Genomic DNA, 11,958 nt, shown 5'->3' on the forward strand with positions numbered 1-11,958 from the left:
TGGAAAGGATATGGATGCTATGAAGAGAGGAAGTGTTTTGCAGTCACATATGGTATATATATGCCTGCTAGCTTTGCCGTTTTCTAATTGGTTTAGATTAGCTTTGGTCCCTTTTTGATCCCCTTTTTTAACTAGTTTTGAAATAAGAATCTACATATCTGGTTTTGATGACTAAAAATTGATAGCTAGACAGAGCTGTCCGGGAGGTTTCTTTAGCATTCTTAGCATATTCTAGGTGCTCCACACCTGAGATCTTAACTCTTTTTTTTTTTTCTTTTTTTAATTGTTAATTTCTATCTTGTCATAGAACTTTGTTTAGAGTGAAGCTTTCTATAGGCTCACATACTCTGCCTTTCCGTTCCTCCAGCACTGGGGCAGAAAGCACTACAGAGATGCGCTTGGTACATGTGCGCATGCACATTGTGGAACCTGTGTGGATAGCGGGTATCTCAAGATGGAAGTTGAGTTCAAGTCCCTGATGATACAATGAGAAATGGCAATAATGTCATTTGAACTACCTACTGAGCTAATTTTTTAGGTTTCTCATTCTTTCAAAGGATTGGGACAAATTAATGGGATTTGGAGATGTCTGAGGTCTTGGTGGCTGCAAATCTAGTTTTTCATAAAATAAATTAATGTGTATGTGGAACTGGATTTCAGTTGAAGGAGCTGTACTAGAAGAAAGCTGTTAGAGACTGTTCTGAGCAGGCATTTTGGCTTAGTGGCATCAAGAAGCAATCAAACCACAGAAGAAGAGATGTGGATAAAAAGCTAGATATACCTTTGCTTTAAATTTGCTTTGTTCTGCATGCTTCTGGTGGCTCTTAAAGGATGGACAGCCTTAGGCTTATAACTTTCCTATTTTCCCAGCCTTGCTTTCTTGAAAGAACTTTGCATGGGAAGACTGCTCATTGTGAATCCTACTTATCTTTATACAATTGTTCAAAGCATGACTTATCCATCCTTAAAGGGAAAATCTGAATATGTTACAATTTTGACAGTGTATTACTAGATAACATAATGAAAGCTTCTCTAGATTTGAGCTGCAGTATTTACAAAATACTAAAAATCCATTGTCATTGTAGTAGTATACTGTGTTCCTTCTACTTGATTACAGAGCTGGCCAGAGGATAGAAACTGCTACAGCTTCTTTTCTAAATTTTCTTACAGTAATGCTTAATTGCACTACTTTTGGAGAAAGAGGAATGACTGTGCTTCCCAGGTGCAGAGGGAGTTTGATTCTTTCTGTAGATCTTAGACTGATGATTAGCATTATTTATGCTGATAGCAATCTTCCAGTGTATTTTTTCAAGCTTTAAAAAAGATCAGGAAGCATTACCTAAATTCTTCAGACACATATTCCCATCCCACATGGAAGTTTAAAGTATGTGTATATTATGAAAGACTTTACTCATGCTTTTCTGTTATAAAGTATTCAAGGGATAAAATTTAGTGACTTTACTGTCAAAATGCATAATACTGATTTCAGTCAGGATTTGCTTTGTAAATAACTGTGTGAGATTTGAATGTTAAGTTGTTACAGCTTCTCTCCGTAACTTCTAATCTTATTCTTTAGATGTAATTGTACCCAACATAAATAGTATTACACTGGGTAAAATGGCACATGGAAAAAGAAAACATTTCCCATTCCCTAGCAGTAGTAGCTAAGAGCAAATGGAATCAAGAATAAATATACTAGCAGATGTTACAGATTTTCTTTTTCTAATGTTATCAGAAAACATCCAGAATCCCATTATTCAGGGTGGGGGAAGAGTTTGAAATTAAATGTGTATGTAAGCATTTTTGTAAGCATTCACACAGGGTGTGGGGTGGGGAGTGTGTGAAATTGATAGCTTGGGCTGAAAGCTGTGCCTTATATAAATGTTGTAGGATTTTATGAACGTTAGCCAACTAGGCACTTCGCTGCTTGCTAAATATCATTTCAGTACTCAATAAATATAATTATATTTTAATATATGCGGCACTTGTAGGGGTGGGAAAAAACAACCAACAAACAGGACAAACGGCACCTCAAAACAACAATTTGACAGCATAGCTACTATGTTAGTTATTCAGATTATTGGTACTTGTTACTTGTGATGTTTTTTCTTGAATCAGCGAGCACTCCAGGGCTTCTATCTTAATGGGGAAAAAGGTGCTCCTTTGTGAAAATCTTGTCACTTATGCAGAGAACAAGTCTGTCGTTTTAATTTACAAATGCAAAGTATCTGATAAAAATGGGCTGAAAACATGCTGTTCTTTAGTGGAGGGTTTGTTCTAGAAGTATTTCCTAAATCGAAAAATCCATTCAAATGTTTTCTTCAAAGGCCAAAGAACCTGGGACATACACACTCAGGCAACTGTGCACTTCAGTGGGGAAAGTACAGTTTGTCCTTCTTCATGTTTACCCGATTGTGCAGTATGATGTATATTCTCAGGAGCCCCAGCTAAAAGTGGAACCGATGACTGGTAGGTACAGTTGCTATGCTGAAGTTGTTTTGATGATTTCTGTTGTAGTCTCGTGGGACTAGGTAAAGTGTTTTCTGGCCTGAATGTTACTCAGGGTTTTTTTTGCCTTACTCTCAATTTTGAGTCTAAAATAAGTTCTCACTTTTCAAATTATCCATCAAGTATGCTCTGTCAATGATGGCTAGTTTTCAACAACTAATTCCAGTGCTTGGCTCTGAAACATTGTAGTGCACTTTTGAACATGAATTTGAACGTATAGTGTCACTTAAATACCAGGTATGATTTGAGCAGCCACACTGATTAGGAGAAGTATATTAAATATCTAAACTTGTAATTGACTGAGGTCCTTATTGGTTAGTTCTGTGACTCTGCAGGCTCTTTGGTATTTATGAGAAATATGTAAGAACTGGATTCTCTACTAGAGGTGATAATATAAACTTATCAAAATATAATACTGCATACATCCACTGGTTTCATGGGCGGCTGAGCGTTACTTGTAGAGTTTATTAAAGTTTGTAAGTGGAAGTTAATAGTGATTTTGTGTTCAGGCTATTAACTGAGGCAGTTGAGGAGTTAATATGCATTTTGTGCTATCATTCCAGTTACAGGGGTGGCGAAAGAAGAACAGGCATATTAGGTATTTATCAAATTAGCTACCCCTATGAAATTGATGGTTGTGATTCAGATATTTGAGAGTCTGTGTGCATACTGGCATTTTTGTTATCTTGATTATGTAAATACAGCATGTGGGGTATGACTGGCATTGTAGCTGCAAAAATATAAAGCTATCTACAACCTGGAGAACTTAACAAAAAGCTTAGTAAATTTCTTGGGATTACTGTATTTCACTGAATTCTTTGCTGCCAGAGCTACATGGTATGTGAGCCAGCTAGTCTAAGCCATCCAAGAAATGGTGGTTTTGGTCACTCAAGTTGAAACAACCAGTTTCTCCACACTGATGTATCTGAACTAGGTTTAGTGTCTTGCATAACACCCAAAACCCCACACTTTTAAGTTACCCTAATGTGTGACAAGTTGCCTGGGAATATTGCTATCAAGCCTTAGCAGTGCATTGTAACCATCTACTGGTGAGCACTGGAATCTGTTAATAATTTCTGGTTTCTTCTTCAGATAGCCTTTTGGCTGGTATTCCCCAGAAGGTGAAATTCACAGTGACTACTGGTCACTACACCATGAAGAATGGAGATACTTTGCAGCTCAGTAATGCAGATGCCATGCCTATTCTGTACCATCCAGAGAGCAAGGCAGTGATCTATTCCAACACCAGAGGTAAGTAATGAAGTAAAAATTAATAATCTTTAAATGGCTGAAAATTCAGTAAACCTGAAGTAAACCTGTACTTACAGTCTTAAGCACACTGACGCTGTCTTTTTCAACAGTTGTTATTAAGAACAGTTCTAGGGACTTGCAGCTGAATACTTCAGTGCAAGAAGGGTCTTAAACTTTCACCCTCAAAGTAGTAATATGAACTTTTCAGCAAACTTAGCTGGACAACTTTTACCTTCATTGATGAAATTCAGTAGGCATGGTGAAACTGCTGCTGAGGTGAGCATCTGTCGTGATTTCCAAGTGAATCATGGTGATGTTTTATTACTATGTGGGCTCTATTTTGACTAGACCGGTTTTATTGTGAAGTAGTTGTAAGTAGGTTTTTACGTAGTGCTCTATGTAAATGGAGCATTTCCTTTGGCTGGTGTTTCATTTAAACAGATGACATCCTAGTTCCTTTTTTTCTAAGCGGAAGTACTGTAGAGTCTCCTAAGTTGCTCATTTTACGTAAATGGGAAGAACAGTCTTGACAGACTTGATGAAATTAAGATTAAAATAGACTATACAGAGGCATCCCATGTGTAGTATTTTAAAGATGGATGATGAATGGTGACCAAGAATACTGATGCATGTGTGTTCAATAAGTTGTAAGTTTGCTTGAAGTGAAATTATGAGACTAAGGAGGTGCAGGACATTGTAAAAACTTCAACAGGTGTCATACAATGGACTGAACTAGCTCTTCAGCTAGTTTGAAGCTTGTTATCAAATTGTCCTCTTAGTTCTTTCTTGAACATTGGAAGGGAATACTGCATGGAATGTGGTGGTTTCCTTCCTGCAGTTTAAGAAGGATAGAGTGTTACTATTGGGAAGTTGTGAACAGCAGTGATACTGAAGGTGTGTGGATTATAGCTCATTTGAAGAGGTTACCATGGAGTTATTTAACATGGTTTCTTGTTGCTGTTTCTGCAGACATGGAGGTCTTGCTAGGAAGTGGTTATGGCACCACGTGTTTTGCTATGACGCTTAGCTTTTTAGGCTAGTTTCATTACTTACAGAGTGAAATGAAAATTGGGAAGGGTTGAACGTGTTTTAAAACTGCTTTTTTCCCCATTCTACACAAATATAGAAAAGATCTCAGAATCATCATTAAGGATTCAGTCTTCTGAAAAGATAACAAGCATCAGTTTGCCAGTAGCTCCTGCATATCATGTGATTGAATTTGAACTAGAAGTCATGTATTTGCCATCAGCCACAGAACCTGCAGTGGAGAAAGAAAATACTACAAATAAAGAAGTTCACAGAAAAAACAAAGAGAAGCAGAAACAGGACAACTGCATGGCTACTGTTGACCAAAAAGTAAGATGTAATTTAATGTTTTTATTATGAAATCTATTTGATCACAGTTTTTGACATACTGGGTTTTTTAATTTTTTTTTTCTTCTTCCCCTTCTGGATGTATTAGATGTAGACACTTGCTGAGAAAAGTTTTGCTTAGAAATGAGAAGAAAAGCAAAATTGTTATGCCAAAGACCATTACGAATAAGAACTTTCTTCCATTTTTCCTTTAGGTAACCATTGATTGTCCTTGGTCAATTTACTCCACTATTATTGCATTAACATTCTGCATACCTTTTAATGCCAAGCATTCCTTATTGTCAGCTGGCAAACGGTAATGTACTCATTAAGTATTTATTGTTTCTTTCTTCTTACAAAATATGGAGCTGGAGTTTCATAAATAATATTTATAGCAGCCTTTTTTTTTAAGTTAGGCTTTTGTTACCTTACACAGCTTCCCTCTGGAAGCTTGTGCATTTCCTCTAGTGTTCTTTCATAACAATAAAACAAATTTGTGGTTTCAGCTATTTTGGAAATAAGACCACAAGATTAACAAGCTAGCCTATTTCTGTGTAGTTGTTTTTGTTTAATATAAAAGAGGATGTCTTACAGCCTTGTTTCTACAGACTCGTAAGTATTGAGGAAAGGATTGAAAGAAACAAATGTACCTGCCATTCTGTTTTTGCTTGAGCTGTGCACTTTGAAAACAATTTTATGGACATGTACTCTTTCAGTGTAACTATTCAACTTTTGTTGAACAAACTGTGTCATGTTTTTTTCAGGAAATACGTGCAAGTCTGTGTACAGAATTTGTCAGAACTCTGTTTCCAGCTTTCAGACAACAGCCTAAAAAATTCTGCTGACTGTACAGATTTGCAGCTGGTACCTCTAAACCCTGAATCTCAACAGGTAAAAAGATTCACTTGGTGGTTTATGAGCTTGTTGGCAGAACAGCTAGATGAAAGTTTTTGTTAGTGAAATTATTAACACTTCTGCACATAGATTTTGTAGTAAGTAAGGCTGATAGCTGATGTTAGGTCAGACCTTTGTAGTCCTCTGAATAACTTTGATTCTTAAAGATCCTTTAGAAGGCATTTACACCTCAATCTCAGATTAGATTCTAAAACTTGCAAAGATTATTAGGTAAATTTTCAAACTTGTCCATTTGCCTTATGCAAAGCACTACATACCTGCTTGAACAAAAGCTATACAAATGTAATATCACTAATATCACTGTTAACATTTAATTTGTTCATCTTTTAGCTGCAGTTTGTCATCAGGCTTTAGGAAAAAAATCAGGTAGAGACTTTTCCAATTAAATAGAGCTGTAAACTAATTAAGTTGCAAAACAGTCCCGTGGAAGTTTCTTTCAGCCTTGTCTGAACATGATACTAAATTGGTCATTCTTGGTGCCTAGGAAAAGTATATACAAACATTATTAATATCTTTATTAAATTTGACTTTTGAATAAAATATTTTTCACATATACTTGAATGTGAAGTGTTCCCCTTTTGAAACATTAATTCTGACAGGGAAATGTATCCCTCCTTTTAATTAGATGTGTTGTTAAAAAAATTCACTATTAGTTATTTTGGTTGTGTATTTTCCCTAACGATTTATTTAACATTAAACAGGTGATTGGTTTTTATAAACTATAGTAATGCCAGAACAGACAAGCATATGTATGTGCATTTCCACTTCTTTCTCAGAGGAAGGAAGGAGCTAATACTACCAACATTCTCTTTCAGGTCATATACAGTAAGCAATCAATATTCTTTGTATGGGAATTGAAGTGGACAAAAGAGCTTCCTCTCTCCTTGCAGTGCCTGTTTTCAGTCAGCTTCTGTCCAGCTACCTCTGAAGAACAGTCTCTTACCCTGAAGCCGTTCACTTATGAATTCCAAGTGGAAAATTTTTTTGTAAGTACTCTTCCCAGTACAGCATATATTAACTGAATATGGTTTCTAACATATGGAAAGGGAAGGTCAAGAAATATATTAGAAAACTTTTGTTTACATTGATACATTGATACGTACTTAGAATCACTGGAAAGCCAGTTTGTTGAACGATAGAACTGAAGCCTAAGATGATATGGTGGAATCATATACTTGCCACTGGAAGGTGGTGGTGGGGGAACCATAACACTTGCGCAAGCGTCCTTGATCTTGGTTCATTTTTTAATGTGTTTTTGTCTTCCTGGGCTTCTGCCATGGAGACTGTCCTTAGATACTGAGCTGCTTTTTCCCTGCTGGCTTAAGACTACGCTCTCCAAAGCAAATTGCAATTTCCAAAAATTCTTTGGTACTGAAAGCATTTGAGTTGTTTTTTGTAGTGCTTAGGATGAGCTCCTCTAATGAAATATTTAGGGTTTTTCTAGGCAATTATCTTAACTGTTTCTTCTTTCCCTTTATGGACAAACTTTTTATTCCTTTGATCAGCTAGGAAGCTTATAGGCGAGATATAACTTCCTATTAAAGGAATTCTATCAACATTATTTAATCTCATCTCTAAATTCAGTCTTGTGTTACCCTTTTAGATGCTTGAGTAAAGATTAGCAACGTGAGAAGACTCTCATTTGATTAAATCCTTTTGTCTGCTTTCAGTGTTGCTATGTTTTCTACCTGCTTATTAACAAACTGGCATTGAGCAATATTTTAGGTATTTACTTACTGGCATGTAACTAGCATTGGTTGGCACCTGTATCAGCATCTTTCTGGAGTTTTCAAAGAGAACTAACTGTGTTAAGCAGTGGGGTTTTGTGGTAGAAATTTCATTTTGTAGTAACTAAAAATTAGCTCTTTGATAATGTGAGCACCGTTATTCTGGGGACTATGATGGTAAGAGCGATGAGGTAGTTCTCCTGTGTTACTCAGAATTTGAGTGATGGAAAGTGAGGAGACAAGAAACTAGTAAAAGTTTGTTCAAATAGTATGAAGATTGGTATCCATTTAGGAGCATTGAAAGGTTGAGTTAGAGCACAGGAGTGGAGGGAAAAATGGTGTGCTCGCTGCTGCTATCAAAAATAGATTGAATTGAATTTGGTTTGCTTATTTTCTCAAACTGAGCAAGATAATGAAGTGAACATTACTTATAACTGAATCTTGCATTAAAAAGATCTAGTGGATGTTAAATGTAAAGTTAAGTTTGTACTGTATCAATTGTCCAGTTCAATTTAAACACAAGTAAAACACCCCTTTTTTCTTGATAACAGCACTGTTTTCTTCCTGACAGACATTGTATCATGTGAAAACTGAAATTTTTCCACCATTGGGGGCAGAGTACTGTAAAACAGGCTCACTCTGCTCTTTAGAGGTGTCAATCACCCGACTTGTTGACCTCTCAGAGGTTGACAGAGATGAAGCATTAACAGAATCGGATGGATATTGCACAACAAAACTTATGTATGAAGGTAAGAATATTTTTCTTAAGCATATTGACAAAATTCCCCAGTGTTGTCTTGATGATGACATCTGCCAGACTTTCTATGGCATATATTCTTGTATTGTGAGTATGGCCGCTCAATAAAGCGGTTTTCATTTTGCTAGACTGAGAATACTTTATTTTTTCCTCATTAATTTGTCTTCAAGTGGAAGAAAAATGCTGTTCAGACTGGATAGATTCTTGCTTGAGGCCCAACTGTGTATGGTTCCTTTTGTGTAGGGCTGTTTTCTTACTTTGCACAGCTCTTCACACATAGAAGCTGGTGGGCTTATAGATGTTGCTAAAGTACTGATTTTAAAAGTGCTCTAAAACTATACTGAGGGCTCTTCATTTTTCAGAAGAGATCTTTATAGTGTTTGCTCTTTACTCTTGCAGTTGTTGACAACAGTAGTAACTGGGCAGTCTGTGGAAAAAGTTCTGGAGTGATATCAATGCCTGTTGCAGCTCAAGCAACTCACAAAGTCCACATGGAAGTGATGCCACTGTTTGCTGGATATCTTCCTTTTCCTGATGTCAGATTGTTTAAATACCTCCCTCACCATTCTGCTCACTCCATGCAACTTGATGCTGGTAAAGCTATCTTGACTACATGGCTACTTACAGAAATGATTCTGCTTCTCCTGTGTTCTTGTGTAAAGAGAAAAGCAAGGCGAGGAAGTGTATTGACCAAGTACTCTTAGGTGTCTTTGTAACTTACCTTCACTCACAGTTCTGATTTGAAGCTTACAAAATGTTGCTCTAACGGGAACTTTGGATTTGGGTTGCAGCCTTAATCTGTGAGGAGGAATAATGAACGCATTGTTTTCTTATATTTCCTTTAAAGATTATTGTGCAAATGAGTTGCCACTGGAATATAATCAAGTGAAAACTATTTGATAACTCTCTAATCCTGCGGTTTCATTGTCTGGAAACTGCACATCTACTGTGTGTCTTCATTAGCTTTGAATTTTTTCCCAGTTTTTGAAAGGATTAAGGAGGAAATAAAAGAACTGCTGAAAATCTGTGTGGCATATAAACCAGATTAGATGAAGAGTTTAAAGTGCCACAGCCACCTAGAGTATTTATCTGTACTGTTGAGTAGTCCCAGCACTGTAGCGAGGATTCACTCGTGCAAGCAACTTAACGTTTGTCAGCAGAGCTCCAGGAACTGCCAGTGTGCACCCTTCTAGCCTGTGACAAACGTGAGGTAATGCTACTTAAATTTTCCTTAGAAACCAATATAATTCACTGTGCTACATCTGCTGCTGGCCAAAAATGTGCATAGACTGTTACCTCAGCAGAGATGATCAGTAACTGTTAACATGTGGTAAGTTGACTGTGCGTCTGAGCTCTGACATAATTTTTAAGTTGTTTCATCACTCCATAGAATGAAACTGTGGGTTTTTGTTTTAAACAGATAGCTGGATTGAAAATGATAACCTATCTGTGGACAAGAATGTGGATGATCAAGCTGACAGCAGCAGCATAAGGAGCAGAGGTAGCTTGCATTCTGCAGCTAGTGGGGAACACAAAGGTTTGCCAATGCCCCGGCTGCAGTCCTTTTCATCTGGTCAGGTCTTCAACTGCAGCACGGCTATGCAAATACTTGTCATTCCCAGCAAGGACGACCATGTTCTGGAAGTCAATATCACGTGACAACTCGGTATGAGAACAAGGAAAACAAAAACCATTAGAAACTGGATATGAAAGCACTTTAAAGGATTATGACCTGATTAGTCTTTGTTGTAACATTCTAACTCTAAGGAGACCTATGGCACTCAACATGTACTGGCCATGGAAGCACCAGACAATTGTATCAATTTAAATGTACAGTGAAGCTTGTGTCAGCTAGTTTATATTGCCACTTCAGTATGTTTTGTGTAAGCTATTGGGTTTTCTCCCTTCAGTCACATCCTGCATCGCAACACAGGGCAACAAAAACAAAAAAATCCAAATATTTGGACCACTTTATTTTTGTCTGGCAGCTGAGAGATTTGTTTCATGCTTCCTACATATTTTAGGATTTAGCATTGGATGATAGAGTTATCCAAATCTTGGATTTTTATGTAATAATTTACAGGCTTTACCACACATGTGCCAGAAACACAACAAAGCCTACAACAGCACATTCACTGGTGTAATAGTTGCTTTTCTGTTGGATTTTTTGTTTGTTTGATCATCGTTAATTCCTGCCATTGCAATTTTATATTAAACTTCCATCGTTTGCATATTTAGATGCATGGAAGAGCTACTGTTATAAATAATCTTAACTGAACAAAATTCCTTAATTTTTTGAGGCTTTCTCCTTCACAGAGTAGACACTGTGATGTCACATATTATATGATTTTTTTGGGGGGTGGGGGTTGGGTCATCCTCTTGCATAGTTCTTACCAAAGAAAGATATTGATAGAATTTAATAATAAATTATTTGGCTTACTGAGTTCCCAGATTAATTTCTTTTATTACCATTTCTAAGTGGCTTGGTTTGCTGCCCCAATTTTTAAATTGGGGCAAAAATTTCAGTATGATGTGATACTTGAACAGTCAACCTTTCATCATAAAGGCTTAGTGTAGATTAGAGGCCAGACTTCCTCATTCATGATGGAAGAAAGAGGTTGGTTTGATACAGGAAAGCTTGCAGATGTAGAATAATTGTGAAGCAAAGTTAAAACATGTAACTTAAAGAATTTCATTATTTATATCTGAAATGTAAATACAAAAAATGTAAACAAAAAAAAGTGTAATTTTTGTGAATGTTGCAAATCCACCTGTGACTGGAAAAATTACAACTCCTTCTGATGTCCTGCTTCTGATATTGAAACTTGTGCATTTAATGTGAGAATGACCTTTTCTACTTGCAGATCTATAATGGTGCGTTGTCAACAGACTCCACAGAGGAAAACTGTCCCATATCAAATACTTGTCAGTAAAGCTAAAGTGAGGAACTGCTCATTAGACAAGTTCATTGTTGGTATTTTTTTCTAAACTCAGGTTCTGCTAAATTATAAAGGGGAAGGAAAAAAACAAACCCCTTTCCAAAAAGAATTGCAATTAAGTCGAAAAATGAATAGGCACCCTGCACTGGTCTAAACATTTTTATTATTTTTTATTTTTTAAAAAAAAGGTATGTCTAAATAAGATGTATCAAGTAGACCTGCTAGCTGAAAATGTTCTTGTTATGCATCTTCTTTCTGTGAAGGAATGCCCTTTCTCTGTGGAAATCATACCATTTTATTCTGGATAAAACCCAAAGCATCATTTAGTGCGAATGACTGCTGGGATTCTTTGACTGGAAAAGGTAACAAGTTTAGTGACTTTGACACTGCAGGTATTATAATTAATTCCATTTTCATGGTTTGCTATTAAATCATTTTTCACATTGTTCTGTAATATACTGTTAGATTAAACACATTGTACTAAGATTGTTTAATGAAATTGTAAGCG

The 11,958-nt window shown here is 36.5% G+C and overlaps 1 protein-coding gene across 3 annotated transcripts in view; it reads left to right on the top strand.

The window, feature by feature from the left end:
* TRAPPC10 (trafficking protein particle complex subunit 10) overlaps positions 1-11,531 on the top strand; it is a 42,749-nt gene extending 31,218 nt beyond the window's left edge. For all 3 annotated transcript variants that reach the window (XM_075719134.1, XM_075719145.1, XM_075719153.1), the window contains 9 exons: positions 2,328-2,469; positions 3,601-3,759; positions 4,886-5,115; positions 5,328-5,428; positions 5,877-6,003; positions 6,843-7,013; positions 8,326-8,503; positions 8,911-9,105; positions 9,932-11,531. In XM_075719134.1, the coding sequence (XP_075575249.1) occupies positions 2,328-2,469; positions 3,601-3,759; positions 4,886-5,115; positions 5,328-5,428; positions 5,877-6,003; positions 6,843-7,013; positions 8,326-8,503; positions 8,911-9,105; positions 9,932-10,170 (1,542 nt within the window). In that variant the 3' untranslated portion in view covers positions 10,171-11,531. The remainder of the gene's footprint in view (positions 1-2,327; positions 2,470-3,600; positions 3,760-4,885; positions 5,116-5,327; positions 5,429-5,876; positions 6,004-6,842; positions 7,014-8,325; positions 8,504-8,910; positions 9,106-9,931) is intronic.
* Positions 11,532-11,958: the final 427 nt, after the last annotated feature.

The sequence above is a fragment of the Pelecanus crispus genome, chromosome 1, assembly GCF_030463565.1.
Source record: "Pelecanus crispus isolate bPelCri1 chromosome 1, bPelCri1.pri, whole genome shotgun sequence".
Classification (NCBI taxonomy): domain Eukaryota; kingdom Metazoa; phylum Chordata; class Aves; order Pelecaniformes; family Pelecanidae; genus Pelecanus; species Pelecanus crispus.